At 44.0% G+C, this 21,716-nt stretch overlaps 1 protein-coding gene across 7 annotated transcripts in view; it reads right to left on the reverse strand.

The window, feature by feature from the left end:
- Positions 1 to 21,716, reverse strand: part of LOC126299587 (ras GTPase-activating protein raskol-like) — a 703,968-nt gene that overhangs the window by 27,583 nt on the left and 654,669 nt on the right. For all 7 annotated transcript variants that reach the window (XM_049991602.1, XM_049991601.1, XM_049991599.1 and 4 more), the window contains one exon: positions 9,441 to 9,535. In XM_049991602.1, the coding sequence (XP_049847559.1) occupies positions 9,441 to 9,535 (95 nt within the window). The remainder of the gene's footprint in view (positions 1 to 9,440; positions 9,536 to 21,716) is intronic.

Consider the following 21,716-nt stretch of genomic DNA (forward strand, 5'->3'; position numbering starts at 1 on the left):
GATGCTGCACATAAAATGAACCAAAAGAATGAAAAATGTGTCCATCATTAAGCAATTCACTATCTCCAGGCATCTTTCTTCTTCCATCAACCAAAAAATTCTCCAGTTTTCTGGCCATATTGTGAGAAGAGTTGGAGAAATTCTAGAGAAAATAATCACAGAAGGGAAGACAGAGGGTAAGAGACCGAAGGGAAGTGCAGCGAGTACGTGGATAGACCAAATCGAGAATATATCCGGTCTATATTAGCAGGAGGGGCCACTGTAATGCGGTGACGACAAGTGCGATTGTGGTACTCTGCGAGACATGGTACACCTCCTGGCCTGTCCAAATTTTCCCTCCAGATGCAAAGTCGACCATCTGTGGCTGGACAAGAAAGAAGCCCTGGACGTGGCACGCTACTTTGCTGAAAGACTACGATTTGGTTTCCGGACACGAAGAAGCGAAGTAAAGCAAAGTAAGCAGGCTCTACGAGAAGTTGATAACCAGCCAATACGGAGATGCATCAGAATGGTCGTAGCATTAAGTAAAAGTTGGTAGTGAGACCCCTACTGGGTCTGTTCCTACTCCACAGATTGAGAACTTCCAAGACAAAATGACATCGATCATCGGCTAAGGCACAGACTACTTCGGAGAACAATATCGACAGTGTGTCACGACAACAGACATAACCTGTGAGTTGAGCGGGATGGTTAACAACACTTTTTTTTGGGGGGGGGGGGGGGGGGGGAGGGGAGGAGGGAGGGCAGGCCCTGTTTGCCAACACAAATTTTTCAACAAGCTACAGCCTGTTCACCAACTGTGCTATTGCACTGTCTCTAACAACTTTGCCGTCGACGAAACGTTAAATTAACTACTTCCCTTTAGATTTATTTCCCGTTTCCATTCCACTGGACTAGAAGTTCCTATGATTCGAGATCATGGTATATGCCGTAAAGTTTCTAAAAGTTACTACTCTGGCGAACTTTTGTACTTTTTTGAAGTACAACTCAGTTTCAAAATTTCATTTTAACTTGATCCATCATATCATACTGACAACTACAGAATAAAATACCCAACACAAACAGCGCTAAGGATTACCGCAGTACCCAAAATATGTTGATTAAATTCTTATACTTCTGGAATACTAAATGCATGAGCAACTGGATAAGAGATCCCCGTTGAAATGCAGAGAGAGTGGCTCTGTCGCTACGGCGAATGGAATAGTTATGCCGGTCAAGTGACTGGGATGTCATCGGACGCCCTACTGCCCAAGATGGACAAGAGGCATTTGATTGTGACCAGATTCTGGGTGCTCGTAGTCCAGCAGACACTGGGCCACATTGTTAAGTGTGGATCGCCAGTTTTCGGTTTGAGGAAAACATCACTGCCTCAATCAAATGCAGTGGTTAACAATGTATTAATGACAGGGATAGCTGTCGACTGTAAGAACAGTAAGAGCAGAGAAGAGGACCACCACAGTCCCGCAAATAGCTGCTGGACAATAACAACTGAGAGCTGACGTCGCATCCATAACCAGCTACTCACTATTGCTCAGGCAGCCCTACTCTGAGATGCAATGGTTGCACAAGGGGTGCTGAAGGCTGAGAGCACCATCATTCATCACTAAGATAGTTTGTTCTCAGGGCTAATATATTACTCATTTTATTTTACATATAAGCATGAGCAACACAACCGTCTTACATGAGTGAATCGCGTGTTCATTTGCGCCCTCATTTGAACTGATTTTGTAAATATCCAATTACAAAAATCAATGGTTCAAATGGCTCTGTGCACTACGGGACCTAACATCTGAGGTCATCAGTCCCCCAGAACTTAGAACTACTTAAACCTAACTAACCTAATGACATCACACACATTCATGCCCGAGGCAAGATTCGAACCTGCGACCGTAGCGGTCGCGTGGTTCCAGACTGAAGCGCCTAGAACCGCTCGGCCACACCGGCCGGCTACGCAATTACATTTTCTGTAAATGTTTGATATTTTTAAAATTATATGTTTTGATGTGGTAGATGTCACAATGAATTAAGATTCTACGAAATGTTTTTTCGTAGTAGTCCTGAGATCCAATTGAAATCTCAACACATTTTCAAATAACTACTGAATTCCAACTTCAAGCTGGGGGCGGATGGGCCTAGAAACGTCCTTGCCTACACGAGCTCCTGTGCTTATCCCACGTCACAGGTTGCAAAGATTAAACACTGTAAGCACGGTACATTCCACTTGCCAACAGTTCACATTTAAAGAAAATAGTGGACGAAATGACGACCCTAACACGTCCGCCGGCGAACAATACAGGAACCTATTGGCTCGTCATGTGCATCCGTTTGTTTCTCTACCTGTACGTTGAGCCAAGGCAGGGGCCACGCCATCGCTGCAGAACACTTCACAGACATGAGGATTCTTGTGTGGTTCTTCTGCCCCACTTCTCCCCTCGTAAGGCCACTAATCACAGCCCCGACGACACATCTGGAATAGCAGTGAGCGAGATACATGGCCCTTGCACCCAGCTGGGACAAATATCCGCGATTTGTTCAGTCACGTAGCAGAACAACTCCCTAACGTGTATTGTGGAGTCGTGTCACGACGCATCGCCGTCTGCCGTCTTCATCGGGGCGAAAATGGGCGCTACCATTACTGGTTAGGTGTGTGTGATTCAGTTTCTCGTGAGTGTATTTATGGATCGATGACACAAAATGTATTTCCAAATGGGCACAGAATTTTCTGACGTTTATTTGTACCTTCGTCCTTGATGGTTGGGCGAATGACAACTTTTTTGAAGACAGAAATATTTCTCGAGTATTTATTCCTGTTCTCTTTTTTGCGGCACATAACTTTCAAAACGTAGTACAAACCGATGACATGATACGCATCATTTCATGATGTCCCACATCTATTTAAAGAATTTTACTAGCACTTGCCATGATAAAGGACCTTCCCAGCACAATGCACCCAACCTGCTATTAGTTAAACACTGCAAAATGTATTCAACCGTAGAACTCTAGTAGCAGTGCTTGTAGCAATCAATTTTCCATCTCACCACGTGTGTAACTCGTAGTGCACTGTATGTCTATATGCCATAAAATCGAATTTGTCCCACAATTATGGCATACGGATTTCTGGACAAAAATGAGTCTTCTTTTCCCTGGTCATTATACTATTATCCCATACCTTTAAGGGGCCAGTATGATAATTTTTGGATTGGCAATGTTAGTGGTAGAGGGATGCCCCACCTGTCTGCATCTAGTGTTAAGCAATGAGAAAGTGTGCTAATGTTACCTAAATGTTTGCGGATCGTGTAACTGAGCAGCATTTTCGGACCAGCACAGTATTAACCTTGTCGCCTAAAAACACATCGAGGCTGACTGGCACACTGGCTCTTGTCATTAACCCTCTGGGCGCATTCGATTAGAGGCCACTGCCCTTTGCCGAATCCCGGAAGTGGCGGCTTTCTGGACAGAAATAGGGAACTGCCAGAATATGTCCGTCAATTCCTGAAACGGCCAAAGTGAAATCTCTCTCATTTAATAATATTAGTTCAGTACAGTATTTCTCAAATTTTGAAAATCAGTTTCTTCGAGAAATCATACCTACATCGCGGACTCCCAAATACAGCCCAGTCTTTAAAGCATCGTAGTAAACCTAACAAACCATTTTGAAAATTAGGCTATTATGACTGCGAGTGCATTTCCTCAGTGCCAGATAAGTTGGGTTTAACTAATTTCATTTGTGTCATTGGAACAGCTAGTTTAAATATTTAAAGTGTTATGCCAACCATGATATATAACTGTTGCAAAGCTCTAAAAACTCACGTTCTTTTCCTTCCGTTTGTTTCGGAGCAGCCCGCATCTCGTGGTCGTGTGGTAGCGTTCTCGCTTCCCAACGCCCGGGTTCCCGGGTTCGATTCCCGGCGAGATCAGGGATTTTCTCTGCCTCGTGATGGCTGGGTGTTGTGTGATGTCCTTAGGTTAGCTAGGTTTAAGTAGTTCTAAGTTCTAGAGGACTGATGACCATAGATGTTAAGTCCCATAGTGCTCAGAGCCATTTGAACCATTTTTTTTTTTTTTTGTTTTTGTTTCGGAGCAGATTACGAACTTTACAGTTTTGCCACTAGAAATAAATAGCTTAGCAGGAGGATACTATCTAGTTGAAAGGGTAAAGTTAAATAGTCACAGACGTAAGTTCAAAATTATATCGACTGGTCATTTCGGAATATGTCTACCCCCGCCCTCCCACTTAACGATTTGTGTTCATTTGAATAATCAAAGAAATGGCTGGGTGGTTCTGAACGAGTCTCTAGCCGTTCCTAAATTTAGATAACAGCATACAATTCATGAGGGGCATACAAATGAGTGTTGTGATGAAAGCGCGCAACTGGAACTAGCGATAACCGTTATGCGATAGTAGGTTATGAAGCCTCAACTCTGCTCATGACATCAGGGTGTTTTTTCAGCGATCCAGTAGGACAAAAGCGCAAATGCTGAACAGACTGAGTCTCGGATACGAAAAACGCAGATGAGAAATCATAATATTTTTCACAGGCTGTCGCCCAGGAAAGTCGAATGAACCTGAGCTACAAAAATATTACGACGATGAGAGAGAAAATATAGATAGGTCTTTAAGGAAAATGACGCTCATGACTGAATGCTTGGTCACATGAGAAATTTGATCGGACCAAAGCTGCTGCATGATACTGCTATTACAAGTCTTAAAAGGCGGACAATATAATATATATGAATGTTTTCAAAGAACGTTTTTGAAAGCTTTCTGCACAAGCCCGCACGTTAACTTCGAAGAAGAACATAGTGTTATCAATTTCGGAAGTCGTTAGGTACGCCGGCCTCCCTGTAACCGAGAGGTTCTAGGCGCTTCAGTCTGGAACCGCGCGACCGCTAGTATTATGCCATCCTTTCTTTTAGAAAGAAAGCTTATATTGAATAAAGTCGTACCATATCAATAAAATATGGTATTCGGCCCCGTTCATTTCGTAGTCACCTTATTTAAGAGTTGGGCTATTTAACTGCAGCTTCACAGTACATATATATTTGTCACGAAATATACTGAAAGTAATGTATCAGAGATCAAAGTGAATTATAAAATCTATAAATACAACACTAAGAAAAAACTTCATTGCTCTTCTTTAATACTGAATTTGGGCCATATAGTTGCGAATTATGCTGTAAAATTTTTCCATTACCTACGCAGTGATGTAAACTGCGTGATAGAGAGCAAAGTCACGTTTAAAACTAAACTGAATATGCTCCTTGTTGACAACTCCTGGTAATCCATTAACACACAGCAATTTATAACCTTTTAGTGCATGTAGGGAAAAAGACCGCAACCAAATTTATTTTCCATTTTTGTAGACTTATTTATTCGTTTGCGAATGAAAAGGTTGGGCTTGCATGAAAAAAAAGATACATATATCAAAAGCCTGTAAGCTGACTCGTTCCACATCGTAACCGTATTTCGAGTAAACGAAATCAGTTAGTAAAGTAACTCCATACATGAGGTAACAAGAGAGAAAGCAATTTTGCGGACTTCTTGCACTAGGTGACCTTGCAGTACTTCCTCGTTATCATTCACAACACACCATCGAAATACTAAGCCCTAGTTTCTCATAAGTAATGAAAACGTGTTTTAGTTTATATTATAGAAATACTTGGTACTGCTATTCCTATTCGACAACGACAAAATCTAGCGGACTAAAACGCTTACAGGCAGTATATCACCTGCTAGAATTCAGACAAAGCCTTCGTGTGGGTGAATTTCCCAACAACATTGAACACTGCACAAGTGGATTGTGTAGAGTGGAACTAAATGTGAGTTTATTTTTGCGAAAGTATACTAGTACATTATCATCACTCAATGACTAACGCTGCGAGGCTACCGCATCTGGAACATTCTTTAAGAGAGCTACAGTGTCCCTCTTATTCTGTAGGAAGGAAATGTTTCCAGTATCTGCTGGCAGGTGGTGAACTAGATGTTATTTTTTTGTTCCTAAGGCGAGTACATGTGCCGGAAACGGTGCAGCGGGAGGCGCTGAAACCCAGCAAAGAAGCTTACCAGCCTGCCGAGGTTTCAAATCTCCTGAGCGTCGCCGAGTTCGTTTCAGCTCTTCACTTACTGCCAACCTACGACAGGCGGAGACGTCGCATCCAGTTATGGCTTTCACTAAGGCTCATTTCATGATATAACCTGCTACACTGTGAGGCAGTTTATTCTAGTCGCGTCACAACTCGTCCTAACTTGCATTTAGTTCGCTATTTCTTCCTACAACTCTTTTCACTTGATTTCAATAATGAATCTAACTCGGTTACTGGAAGCTACGGCTTTCATTTTGTAATATAGAATAGCGCCTCGAATGAGTTATTACAATTTATTACTTCGTGCACGATCGCTATGTGGTCAGAGGAAAAACAATTGAACTGGTCAGTAATTACAGATTTCGTAACTTTCGAGGCGAGCGAAATACTGAGTTTCGGAACATTACAAAAAAAGTTAATCTTCGCTTTTAATTTACGTATTTTCCTGGTCTCTTGGGCGAAACCCGAAATTTGTTATGACTGTGTGAAGATGATTGCCTGGACCACAGAAATGTGTTTCACCATTTAAGAACGTGACTCACGTCGGTACACACTACTCATGTCGTACAGGATGGGGGCGCACTGGAGAAGCAGAAGAAAAGGACTGCGTATTACAAGAGGACGACCTCAGACACTCCATCTAGTATTGAAATATGTTTGAAGTTCAGAAGCTCAAAAATGCGTCACTGGGTGAAACGTCAACGAAGACATGCAAACGGTAGTTTCTAGGCGCCGCGTCACTCGACTTTATTCTTCGTCCAACAGCGATAACTGCTGCGTGCGAGGTCAAAAAATATAGAACACGATTAAGGACATAAGCTCTGGATATAACCTCTCTACAGAAAAAAAAATTCAACTACTTCTGTAAACTTGTGCACAACATCCCATCAGACTGTAAATCCGCAGATCGTACGGACACAGACTGACATAAACGAATGCCACAACGACGACTTGTTACTACATATTAGACATATAGGTTCAGAGCGCAACCAAAAGCTACGTTGGTCATGCAGGACAAAGAGAGAAACGAAAAAAAGAAAAAAAGTCTGCAGTCTGTCCACTTTGCTGCTAGGATAGACACACGCAAGGGGGAACTTCAAGCAAGGAACGGAATCCGTTCACTCGAACTGCTCCCAGGTAGAATCAGGCTCTAATTGAAACTATATATTTCCTTTAATGCGCTCTGGGATTTACAAGGTGTTTCACGTGACGTGAATGTTTAATATTTCACTTAAGGTTCAAGATACAGATGAAACGGGTTTCAATAATTACACATAGGTATTACTTTTATTTGTATTGTTACTACACTTAAGTAAGAGGGCGTGCTGAAAAGTAAGGTCTCCCAGTTTTTCAGGTGAAAACTCTCAAAGCTTTTAAATATAACAAACTTCATTAACATTCTACATCTTTATTTTTCATATCTATATATTAATTTCTCAACACAGTCACCGAGACGACGAACACATTTCTCCCAACGAGAGACAAGTTCGTTGATACCGTCGCTATAGAATGTCTGACACTTGGCGGAGCCACAACCACACCTCTACCTGTGCCGCTTCATCACTATCAAAGGGAAGTTCTCTAAGGTGTTCTTTAAGTTTTGGAAACAGGTGAAAATCGGATGGGGGCCAAGTCGGGACTGTTACAGATGTCACTGTGCTCGTGTGTGACATTGTCATGCTGATGGAGATGGTGCTCCATATCTGGACGAACTCTTCGAATTCAAAAGCTGTTCCCCAAATACTGACATAGCTACGTTACACGCCGCCATGTTACACGCTACAATTTGAAGACGTCTAGTGGCAGTGGGTCACAAAAAATGTAGCCATGAAGAATGAATACAGATGTAGAATATCAATAACGTTTGTTTTATTTAAAAAGCTTTGAGAGTTTTCTCATAAAAAGTTCGGTGGCCTAACTTCCCAGCACGCTGTTGTATTTGATCTACTGTTTAACTGAAACACATAACGAGTTTTTATAAATGGGACGACGTCCTTTCTGTAAGGGCACCCGAATGGGTTAAAGATCCCGTCAACGACGAACCCACTGGAGATCAGCTCGGATTTAGACAGGGATATGGAACGTGTTCTTTCAGTGGAACCGTCCCGGCATTTTCACTGAGCGATTTACGGAGATCACGCAGAACCTAAATCTCAATGGCTGCTGTTCTCCTGAACGAGGGTCCAGCGCAACAGCACTACATCTAGCTAAGTAAGGACATTGGAGATTTTTTAAAACGCAAGGACAGTAATGTAGGACTTGTCAGTGGGTGTAGTGAAATTTTTCGCGGAGAGGCGGAAATTGTGCTAAATGTGAAGACATAGAATAGCGTAGTTTAACCTCAATTGATATCTGAACACAAAACCCAAATCAAATGGCACTGAGCACTATGGGACTTAACATCTGAGGTCATCAGTCCCCTAGAACTTAGAAACTCTTAAACCTAACTAACCTAAGAACATCACACACACATCCATGTCCGAGGCAGGATTCGAACCTGCGACCGTAGCAGTCGCGCCGTTCCGGACTAGAACCGCTCGGCCACCTTGGCCGGCTTCGCTTCACACAAATGAGGCTTTTTAGAACCCCAAAATAGCAAATTTTATTTATTCACGACTCCTTATAGGTGGAAGTGTACTTCATTTGTGAACCAGACGCAGCCAACATAAAATCCTTCATTATCATTCATTGGAAGAATCTGGTTCACAAAGGCAGCCCTCTGTCCCAAAGCTGGCGGCTTTGGGTTTTGATGTAAACGTGTGTAGACTGTGTCTCAATATTTTCTGCGTGCTGGAACGCATCAAATCAGTCTGTGCTGCAATTCTTCCGGCGGATTTCCTTGGCTTTTGCTGAGTATTTCCAGAAAACGTGGCGACATTTTGATGAGAAATTACGTTTTGTCTGGGGCCAACGTTAGCCGCTAAGCATTTCCCACGCTGCCCGTCCATTGGAATTTGGCGAAGAGCTTGCGAATGGTTTTCGCATCGGCTCCTTTCCGAAAATTAAATCCCGTTCGAAAACTGCACTTTATTGCCGTAGGACTGTGTTCTAACCTGTGGCACTTCAGTACTAGGAAACCACGTTGTTCCATGAAATACATTTTTGCAACCTCTTTCTTCGGTACGCTAATTCTTTTCACGTTTCAAAGATGGAACTGATCCATTTGAGCTCCAGCGAACTATTTATAGGCACTACGTATTGTGAATTATAGCGCTGTCCGTTAGCAGCTTCTCGAACTATTTCGAAACTACTGTATAAATATTGTGCAACAAACGACATGTTCACTGTAAAATCTGTACGAATTTTAATTTTGAAATCAGCGATTCCTTCGCTGGACATGCTGTTTGAGTACTCACCACAAGCCTAGATGGCGTTAGCTCCAAGCCCCGGCTGTTGAGAACGGGGGTAGCTGGAGCGCTGCCCCGCCGACAAGCCTTCTCGTATGAAGAGTCTGCAAAACGAAACATCCATGTAGTAACACCTACCAACATGAAACACCACATAAAATTACTATATTGGGCATTCACGATTAGATTTGCTACAGTCGAAGTTAAAATGCTGCGTAGAACGCGTGGGACACTTCACAGAGTCAGCGTCTTCGCAAGCGACGGAAGGTGGTGGTGACGCCTTATATTTAGGAAGCGGGAGAACTTCTGCTGTGCTCGTCCAGTACACACAAAGTGCGCAATCTGGTACAGCGCACGTTGACTTGTATGCACGTACAAACAGATAGGAACGCAGGAAGTATTCGTGGATTCTTTATCTTTAGGTTGGTCAATTCATCACGGCCACAGCGTGCTAAAATTATTGAGTTACTTCTTTCACTTGGCAGACTCGAAACAATAAGAGGCACATCAGCTTTGTAATTGCAACCGTACCCCTACATTTTAATGCCATTCACGCGCGCTGATTACTTTACCATTAATCTTTCTGAAGTTCTATTCCTCAGATGTGAACAATAAATATTTACGAACATTTACAGTATCAGGCATTGCACACCCAGTGCAAAATGTAACAGAACAAAATAGCTGCTCCTAGTTGTATTAGGACAGCTGAGGTTGAGAATTTTCATTACCCTCGTTTACCCAATGCAATGAGATCACATATAACACTTTCCCCGCTCCATTTTTACTAGGATCAAGTGAGGTATTGCAGAGATTAAGGATATGGGTTCGTATCCCCCTTTCAGTCATCCACATTTTGTTTTCCTGTATTTTCTGTGAATCGGAAAACTAATGCCCGCACGAGTGCTTGGTCCATCCTTAAACAAGAAGCCTTCTCTTTGCAAAGACATATATTGGTTTAAATGGCTCTGAGCACTATGGGACTTAACATCTATGGTCATCAGTCCACTAGAGCTTAGAACTACTTAAACCTAACTAATCTAAGGACAGCACACAACACCCAAATGACATATATTGCCACGGTGTTAACTCCCTAATCTTCCTGTGCAATTCTATATTGATTTAATGCATTGCAACAGAGTGCTTAAAAAGCAATGGGTGCCATATTTTTCAATAGCATGGTATGTCAACGAACGCCATGTTACGAACTGGAGCCACAAAAAATGTTATAAGTTTCCTAATTACCTCGTGCATTGAACACGAGGCAGATTTTTAATTTCACAGACAATTCGATTTCAGTTAAACCAGGATTTCGAAAATATCTTCATTCTGCCAACACAACCTAATCGTAAGGCGGCAACTTCAAGCACAGAAACAGGAAAGAGGCTTAATCCCGTCGACATCGAGGTCTTTAGAGATAGTACAAATAACATAAATGTAGGACATGACGGAAGCGCGCATTTTTTTGTTGGCACAGCACGGAGTATGAGCAAGTGATTTTCCTATAAGGTGAGACATGTCTGTGAATGAACATGTAATCCGAAGGCATTCATCATCGGCTGTGCCACAATGCAACCTTACCGTTTCACGTGGGCAGAACATTTATTAACTAATTCTTGCATCGCAAAACGTAGCCAGCCATGGGAGCGAAGTTTACCACGCCCACTAGATACTCAGTGTTTTCCCCTTTTTTTGTGATTCTTCATACCTGTTTGGTAAACATTGTTGAGATTCCTGTTTTACATCTCTGAGTAATGAAAACATGCCGCTGCTTAGAAACGGAATACGATACGGAGCGGTTTCCTGCCGGCTTCAGTTTCCTTATTTCGCAACAGTAACAATGTAACAAATGTTTGATAGACGCACAGAGCACTGTTTTCTACATTTGGGAATCGCATCAGACTCATACCCCAGATCAAAAATGGTTCAAATGGCTCTGAGCGCTATGGGGCTTTAACATCTGTGGTCACCAGTCCCCTAGAACTTAGCACTATTTAAACCTAAGGTTATCACACACATCCATGCCCGAGTCAGGATTCGAACTTCCAACCGTAGCGGTCACGTGGTTCCAGACTGAAGCGCCTAGAACCGCACGGCCACCCCGGCCGGCTACCCCAGATCAAGCGACATATTCAACACATACTGGAAACAGCAACAGCAACCATCGGATTACTGAAGTTACTAAACGAATTCGTATGGCAAGTACTTCCTAACACTACACGTTATTTTCTGAGTATGAGTCCAAAAGTACGCGATATTCGACTATATCTGAAAAGTTAAAACTGTGTGTCGGACCGAGATGAGGTATTGGTTACGAGTTACACGTACTTTGGACACTATGAAGCTAAGTATAGAAACTCTTGCCGGTCTGTTTCGAAGTGTGTGTGTGTGTGTGTGTGTGTGTGTGTGTGTGTGTGTGTGTGTGTGCGCGCGCGCGCGCCTGTGTGTGTTTCATAGAGCCAGTCTCTCGTGATGATTATGAAGTTTGCCTATGGATCGTTTTTCGTCACGCATTGATAAGGGTTAGTGATGTGCCAGAAACTCTAAAGAATAGCTCGCAGGCGTCCCTTAAGATGTAGATCATCAACGAAAATAGTCACAATTTCTCCGAATGAACTGATAGAGGAAGGTGGTGCAGTGGTTAAGTCGCCGAACTCGGATTAGGGGGGTGGAACTGTTTGAAATGCACGCGCGCTCATTCGGATAGGTTTCCCTGAAGCGCTTCAAGCTCGATGACGGAATCTTACGCCACAGGATTTCTTTCCTCCTACGCTTTTCAGCACAGCACGCGTTCCACTACTCTAATGACTTCGACGAATAGTCCTCCTTTACGACAAGCGATGGTGGTAGCTGGACGAGAAACAGACCTTACGAGCACAGCGGTGCGGCGAGCCGCGGAGTGGTCGGTGGTGGAGGTGTGGCGCGCGCAGCGACCGCGGGCAGACTGGCGCAACGGGGTCGGCCGAGGAAAGCACGGCCACCGTTTCTCCGTGCTCTCTATCGGGATCCTGCTCTATTTGGCAGCCGACACTCCGCATCTCCGTAGATCGCCTGCTCGCTACGAATATACGAGCGGACCGTAATGCGCTACATAAAACATTTCTCGCCCTGCTCCCGAAAGACTATGTTTTTAGCCCTGTGTATTTCGTACAATGTTTTTCCAGTGAGTTCAGTTCAAATCTGAAGAATGCTGGATCATCAATTACTCGACTCAAAACGTCATTCGGACTTGTGTCGATGAGCAGATAGGAGGAATATAATACGTGCGAGCCACAAGGTCCCAAATTTGGCGAACAAGGGAATGTTCCTCGAGTTCATTTTTCCGAGAGACGTACGTCTTCCTAGATTTCCGAAAGGCGTTCGGCACTCAGCCACATCAGTAGACGATCGTACGGACCGTAACATGCCGGTTTAGCCCATACGAAATTATAAAAGAGATGCTCGGAGAACTCGAATGGAAATCGTTGGAAAGTAATTTAGTAACTTTTACTCGAAGACTACAGTGTGGCCATTTGGCTGCCACCCACATATATCTCGCGCAAGGACAGCGAGAATAAATAGAAGAGATTATGGGGCCGTACAGATGGATAGTCGTTTTCCCTCGCTGTATACGAGAATGGAACAGGGAAGAAAATGTACATTACTGGTACGATGTACCGTCCGCCACGCACTGTGCATTAGTAGCTATATACACAATATTTTCAGCAGTTATTGTGTTACACATCATTAAGCAGACTCCCTTTCGTAGCCAAACGTTGGTCATAACCTCGCCGGCAGAAGAACTCTACTATGCCTGCTTCGACTGGTGTTTCGATTTTGACTTAAAATCTCATCCGTCGTAAACCTTTTTTAAACTGGTGTTAACATGACTGAGAAACTATTTCGAAATTGCTTTTGGCCAACATTCAACTAATGCGATGTCCGTCTTTCACAAGCTTCCTCGTAGTTTATTCTTCGAGTGAAATACATACTCACGCCGCGAAATGTTTCGCCCGCCTTTAATCGCTGGTCATCAGACACCGTGTTGTCCACTTCGACGATGTTTTGATCTGTGAACGCATTTTTGGGATGTCCTTCACGTGCATCACTTCCAAAAGAAGTACGCCCACGTTAGAATCCAGTCGCCGATTTCTTAACTGCGAAAACGAAGCAGTAGACTATTCGTAAACGTCCACGAAATGTGGAGGAGTTTCCAATGGCTAAAAGAGGAGAGGCTGTACGAAACAGTAAATACTAAATAAGGAATGCGGTGCTAATCTGTGAGCCCTTTCACATTTCTTAATGGTTTCCTTCTTGCAACATGTACGTGAGAAAGAGAAAAGCGAGAATTGTGATGGCGTGACTCCAGCTTCCGTGTGACAAGTGTGGTGGGACCTGGAGGCGGGGAAAGCGACGGTCACGATTTTTGGACGTAGATCTGGAACGGCGACCTGAGCTCCCGTGATCTTTGTATCACGTTACATCGCTGCACTTTAACGCCAACAGGGCAGCTGAGGTTATTCCCCTATAACCAACCGGATCCCGATAATTCTCTGATACCAGACAATGGCAATATACTCGGGAAAAAAAATGTTTCCCCGCCCAGCTATTCCTTCTTCCTTTCGACTTATCATTAGTGTAGTGAAATGGTCATTCCTCACACTGCCTGACACTGTAACTGAAGCTATGCAACATAATTGAAAAATTGTCTTTAAGTATTAAAAATATGCACCAATTATATTGAGGCGAAATTTCATCAAGACGAGACACTACCGGAGATGGCACGAATGAAACTCTGCCGCTTATCATGAAACAGGTTTTGTTCAAACAGCGTGACGGAAATACCGGAGGCACTTCCATACCCAATTCAAATCGAGGTCATTTCGCAATGAAGGCATAGCCGAAGAGCTGAACAGTTTTAACATAGAAGACACAACAGCATTCAGGCCAAGGGAAATCAACGGATTTAAATGGCCAATTGTGGCCTTACCATTTAGTCTTCTGGCTACGGTGACGTTCGGAACATACAGACACGAAATGTATCTGAAGGGCTCATATGGAAACAAATGTGGTTGAACGCACTTGAAAGTCATCTGGAGGTCCCCAAACGTATACGGATTCAAGTACACAACATACGAGCTGTATGGATCGAAAATTAACTACAAACCGTTCGCAGCGAAAAGCGAACCATAAATATTGTTCCTTGTTAGGAACTCTCAAGAAATTTTTTTGTCCCTATTGAGACTTGGACCAAATCTTTGTGAAGAACCTAGATGAATGGCCAAATGGTTATAACAGTGAACATCGCTTCAGGAGGAACACGTCTTAAACTACGGCCTCGACCCACGATTCAGTATCTCATTAGTTGTTCAATCTGTGCAGATAGAGTTTACAGAAGCTGGTGGTGCAAGATGCTCGGCAGTAAATGTCTTGCCAGCCTGCATTCCAGAAATTTGCTCTCTTTGCAAATTAAAAGCATATCTCATTGTATGACTCGTTCGCCTGATGTGGCCAGGAAGTACTGCAGGAGGGACGCACAGACCGTAGACATCTATAATGCAGTGTGGGGCGTCGTCAGCTGATCGAGACCAGCAGAGTTGCGCACAGGGGATGGACTCGGCGTAGCGTTGCAGGTACGGGAATGCGGGCTTTAGGGGGAGCTGCCTTTACACAGGGGTGCCGTCAAGGTCACCCGGTCGGTTCAAGGTCAGCCCCAGCCAGCAAGGCCCCCACAAAGCTGTGGCTACTCATGTTCTCACGTCACAGGAACAAGTAGGACTGTTCCTAAAATTTTTGCCATTATCGTGGCGAGGTAAGCTATCAGCGGCCACGATAAAGTCGCATTTAGTAAATAGTCATATTTCTGATAATTTCCCAGCTGAACCTAGTTTTCGGAACTACCATTAACTTCTAGATTCTAATACGACAGGTCAGTGTAGCACATTTAAACTCTAAAAATAAAATTTCGGCCTTTTATTAGCAAACTAATGGCAACACGATCAAATGAATAACACAATTAATAATAAAATTTCGAATCGAAAAGCAGCCAGAGAGATATGATTTAAGGTCAAAAATTCTTGAAGAGACACAAAGTTGAAAAGTTTATTTTACCGAAAGTCGGTATTAAACAGCCTCTTAACCAAACGGAAACGTTTAAACAAATTATGGCATAAACATCGCGCATTTCGCCACGATCGTTGTAACTCTCGGAAAAACTGAAATTTTTATGGTTTGCTCGTTATTCCCGCGCTCTGTCCTCTAACTGAAGCACAGTAAATGTTAATACAATATAATGTATATTGCACGGTGAACTTTTTAGTATACATTCTTGGACTCGAATAATGTCCCCCGAAGGAGCCCAGAGAATTAATTAATGCAAACTTCACCGGTAGGTTCGACATTGGAAGACATCCCAGTGATTATGTCATGACACCTAGCAGCTCGGAGTACGACAATACAGCTTGTTCTTTAGCAAGTTTGCACTATTACGATAGTACACAAGTCTGGCACTGTACGAGCTTTGGTGAAAGAATAAGACTGCGAGGGAAATTCCCGCTCGATACAGGCGACTGCTGCCTGCATGAAGCTGGTTGGTCCATTCGACTGGACCTAGTTGCGCACGGTCACTGTAGATTGTCAGAACCAGTGGTACAGTCGGCTCTTCCGTACCCCCAGAAACGATTGAAGAATTGTTCGATAGCCATCCTGAGTTCTGTGTTCAGCTGCACCAAGCCAAGGGATCGCATTCAAATCTAGCCTCTACAATGACGTTCCTTCATCGCCCATCATCGTTGGAATGGTGTTACGCAAGAAAGTCAAGGGAACTATATCCACGCGTGTGAAACGGTTAAATATTGATCGCCATACCATCCCAAGATCTGTTCTGATGTGGAAAGTAAATAATAACAATGACCGTTCACCTCATACGAGGTAACTTAAAAGCGTATCGTCATTTTGAGACGATTTAACCACTTACTTCCTCTGTCGCTCGTCACCTCATTCTATGAGTTAGTTTTGTAACAAGACAGCACCCGATCCTAACACTGCTGCCTAAAAGCCGTGAAAGCCAGCGCCCACTGGTTGAGCTAATCTGTCCACAAGGTGCTCCCTACAGAACGCCAATCCACTTTATACCATAGGTCCACTCTTCTTTGGTCCCAAATGTCGTGCATTCTACAAGCGACTACGCGGAGAAAGCTCCGTTTTCCGTTTTTATGTCGGCTGAGGCGCAGCTGACCGGTTCCCGCAACGGCAGCAGGCAGCAGGCAAGCGGCAGACGCGCCGTGTTTCCGGAAGCCGCCGAGCAGCGGCGACTGGTGCCGAGCGGTGCGACCGGTCCCGCTGTCCTACTGAGCCCTGACCTCACAGCCTCCCAGACATTCACCTTCGCGCCGACCAGCGTCTCGTCGCATTTCCAGGTCATCACGTATAAAAACGCCGCCGTCTTCCTCGTACGAGCTTACACGCTACCGCTCACTCGACCAGCAGCAAAGTGCGGAGATGGCTCGGCCCACGGTACACGTTTTTTTCCAAATTTGCTAAAATAAACGTAAGATACGTAGCAATGACGTATTCTAGCAGGGGATTTTTATAGGGTTACGCTAACCGCATTTCTCTACAAAAACGATACATTAGCATCGTTAGCTTGACGAGACAATCAAATAATTGTATCATCGCTAAAAGACAATTCTGTTTCATATTGCTTTTATTTTGTCACGTTTCGCCGGCTAAGTTATAAGCCCTCTTCTTGCCCAGTATCCAAAGAACAGGATTCAATACGTAATCTGCGATAGACTTTTAACGTGATCGTAGGCTGCCTGTTATCGAGCGCTCGTTGTAAGCAGCGTATACGCACCGTAAGGTTTCAGGAAAATATGTCTTAACCACTGTGTAATGATCACAATAGCGGAATATGCATCTCCTCACTTTTTAGACGGTAATGTATATGCAAAGTAGACAAATAAATACAAAGGACGCATACACACTTTCCAAACTGTACATACGATATAGGTCATCCACAAAACGAATCGTGGGAATTCTGCGGAGCGATTGCCATCCTACGTTCTGCTGAATTTGACTAGGTGTATACAGGGTGTTTCACAAATCCTGTTACGGGCTTCTAGGAGTTGTAGAAAGGACTTAATAATGTTTTGATAAGGAACCCATGCCCATAAATGTACGGTTTCGATCTAAAATACATCACTTTCAAATCTCCCGCTTCACAGTACGCACACAGCGAAGACGATGAGCTGTGACCTGTGTGCTCCACAGGAGCCCACAGCATGGGCAATCTTTTTAATATTTGTCGTCAGGTTCTCTTCCACGTGACGAAGGACGTCCTCTTCTAAGGCGAGAGTGCGTCACTTCCCCTAGACGCTTGTAACAGGAATTGCGTGAAACCCTGTATAAGACAAGCAGGCCCGCATCTCGTGGTCGAGCGGTAGCGTTCTCGCTTCCCGCGCCCGGGTTCGATTCCCGGCGGGGTCAGGGATTTTCTCTGCCTCGTGATGGCTGGGTGTTGTGTGTTGTCCTTAGGTTAGTTAGGTTTAAGTAGTTCTAAGTTCTAGGGGACTGATGACCATAGTGCTCAGAGCCATTTGAACCTTTTCTTTTAAGACAAGCAGTTACCCGTGAACTGTGTAAAAGCACTACCTGTCGCTTGTAGAGATGAGCGAATCGAGATGACCAGTGAAAACCTTAATAAGAACAATCGATCAGGTACTGAACGTCCTCCTCCCGAATATCAACGCGCGTATTCTGTTTGGCATAACTGTTTTATTTTCCCGTGCTTTCCCTACGGATAATTTCCCATCGAGGCCACGGTCTTTCTATTTCAGGAGCCTTGTCCAACAAGAATTGCACTCGACGTCGATGAGAGGTTCATCTCTCACTTACCGTGACTAACCGGCTAACTGGAAGTCCGAAAATAATCTGAACGCAGCTGGACTTGGCTTGGCGTGTTGCTGGTGCGAGCGGGGCAAACTCAAGAATAGCTCAAAATTTACGCAATATCAGCACAGCGACACCCGTACTCTATCGGTACTTCAAAGGTGCATTGCTGCATATAAACAAACAACGCGAGTTAGCCGGGTTTGTGAATCACGCAGAAGAGCCAAGATCGGCCAGTTGAAAACAGTCTGATAACCACGTACGATTGCTTATACACAGCAGACAATTCGAACATATCACAGAGCGAGTGTAAAAATTCACTCTATCCAACATCGATGCGGGTCTTCTTCTTTTGCTGCTGCCTTTGTCCCGCATCGTGAGCAGTGTCGGCAAATTTAAGTACGAATTTGACACGATTAATTTTGAAGGGTGGGCGGATAACCTTCCTGCCGCCACCCCCTACACCCCGGGACGGAATTAGTGTACCCCAGCTGTCTGTGTCTAGTGTAAACCATGAAATAGTGCGAATGTGTGTCAAATGTCTCCGAGTCGCGTAACTGAGGCGAGACGTGGGGACAAGCCCAGTTTTCACCTAGGGGGATGTGGAAAACCGCCTAAAAACCACATCTAGGCTGGCCGATACACCGGCTCTCGTCGTTAATCCGCCGAGCGGATTCGATCCTAGTCCAGGAAGCAGCGCATTAGCGCTCTCTGCTAACCTGGCGGGTCCAACATCTATCCGGGATGATGATACAAAACTACCTATAGTCTCGAATGATGGTGTTTGGCAAAAGGAAGTGTTCGCTTTCTGAAATTTAGTACGCATAATTTTCAGTATCAAAAACGTACTAGTTAGTGTGACATTTTGTTAATGTGTTAGACACGTAATAGAAAAACTGAAGACTGTACATAGATTGATCGAAGATTTATATGACTTCCATCCGTGCGTTACTTCGAGTGTACCGAACGAGGTGACGGAGTGGTTAGCACGATGGACTTGCATTCAGGAGGAAAGCAGTTCAAATCCTCGACCAGCCATCCAGATTTAGGTTTTCCGTGACTTCCCTAAATCGCTTCATGCAAATGCCGGGATGGTTCCTTAGAAATTGGCAAGGCAGATTTCCTTCTCCATACTTTCGTAATCCTAGCGTGTGCTCCGTCTCTGATGACAGCGTTGTCGATGTGACGCTAAACTCAGTTATTCCTATTTATTCTTCCGAGAGTACGAGAACAATGTCAAGTCACACAGTTATTCAGAGATCTTATTTTATTGAAGTTCCTGTACCCCGTCCCCCGTCATCAATTACTGCGTGGGTGACCCCATGGCAAGTTCATATGAACGAGAGGACGCACTACATCCATTGTGATCGGACCTAATAAAGCCATGTGTTGGTCAAACCAAGTTTTATATAAATTACTGCTTCTCTTAGTTTCTCGCACATTGGCGAGGAAAAAAGTAGAAATAATTTTCCGGGTTTGAACGTGGCTGCTCCCGAGTGCTTCGGTAGCACGAGAATCAGAGGAAGCCAGCACGGTGGGCGCCGCTATCTCATTACCTGCCGGATTACTTCCCGTGCTAATCTGGCGGCTACCGAATGTCCCCAGCAGCATTAACAAGCCAAACGAAAGCTTTGTGCTTCATCGCTACACGTCTTGTGTATTCACTGGACTCTAGCACGAGACTGCTACACAGAAATTTAAGTATTACCTGTGTTCGATGAAGAGCCTCAAAGTATTGCGGTATTGTTGATGTAACCGCTCTACCTCCCCTCTGCATGACCGCAATGAAGTGCCATTAGCCTAGAAATGACTGGCTGAAATCGCGATGACGGGAAAAATTATTACCGCCAGAATCTGGCTCACCTAAAGGAGTTCTTGATCACTAAATTAGGAGCCAACGCCTTAGATTAAATTGTGAATCATTTCGCTGCGTTCTGTGGAGTGAAGGCATAGAAATCGCTGTTGCTGCCACCCCGCGCATGGCACTGTGAATCTCGATGTCCTCCGTGGTACTAAGATTAGTACACTACGTGCCATCACCACATTTCACTGCGATCTACCAAGATTTACTAACGTCTATCCAAGATTTTAGTAGCAAAGTAACTATACATACCACTAACAGTCTCAGCATCAACAAGTAGGAATAGTGCGTACCGCAAATCTGCGACAGAAACATAACTTGGAAAACACAAGTTACAAATAACTGAATGTTAGGTTCAGACCACCACCACTAAAACACTTAGTGCGTCACTGATAACTGCATAGCTAACAAAAATTACCCCCACAATCTAGTGAGAGAAAGGAGATCAGTTCACAGAAGCTGGAGATTAAAATAGTTTTCGAAGTCCTGCAGACCATTTGTACAGCATATTAGTGAGGGAGAAAAATTAAGAGTTTAACGTTACGTCGAGGATACATTCATTAGAGACGGAGCGGAAGCTCGTATTGGGCAAGGATGGATCAGAAAATCAGCCGTCACTTTTTCAAAGCAGCCACGCAGTTGTTGCTCTTAAATCATTTAGAGAAACCAGACTAGATACAATCGCTATCACTACCGAATCCAGATCACCAGATTAACATACCGACACCGTGAAGATAAGGGATCAAGCTACGCAAATATATACGGAGCTTTCACGCGCATTTGCTCCATTGTTTCGGCAGATATTTCCAGCTTTGTTTTTGCAATGGATAACTAGAGCCAGCCCCAACAAATAATGCTCATCACATCCTTCATGCGACGCCCAGCGTTGACGGAAACCGTTTGATTTTTTTCCCGTTGCAAACAAAATGAATTTTAAAGCGGAATTTTACGTGCAATATAGTGATCCCAAATCAGTCTAGTGGGATTTTCGTGTTATCGATACGTATTAAATGGGACAGTAAAACACAAAAAACAAGGAGTACTCCAGCAGTGACCGGGCAGCACTGATGCATGGCGGAAGCACAAAGTCAGCGCGCGCCAGGCCGCAACTTTCTGTCGCTGTTGGCTTTTTTTCATGGATCACTGTCCCTGTTAATTCGTATCAATGATGGCATTGGTGAAGGGGAGAGGGTAGAAGTGGGCATATGTCTGAAAAAGCATGTTACATGGGCGTCAAATATTGAAATACTGTGACCTGTACACGACACTGTGTGAGTGCAATAAATAAAAGATATCACTTTTGTGGCACTCACGTTTCAACGCGATGCATTTCTTTTCCATAAGATGAGGCTAAATGTGCCAATTTTATGCAATGCAATGTATAATAACTCATAAAATGAATGTAGTTTGTCAAACTAAAAGGCGAGTGTAGCACTCCGTGGCGTTGTTTGATAGGGTCCACGGTTTCGTGGGGTTTGCGCCACACTCGAACCCTACCATTAGCTCTTACCAACTAAAACTGGGACTTATCTAACCAGACCACGGTTTACCAGACGTCT

The sequence above is a fragment of the Schistocerca gregaria genome, chromosome X (assembly GCF_023897955.1).
Source record: "Schistocerca gregaria isolate iqSchGreg1 chromosome X, iqSchGreg1.2, whole genome shotgun sequence".
In the NCBI taxonomy this organism is placed as follows: domain Eukaryota; kingdom Metazoa; phylum Arthropoda; class Insecta; order Orthoptera; family Acrididae; genus Schistocerca; species Schistocerca gregaria.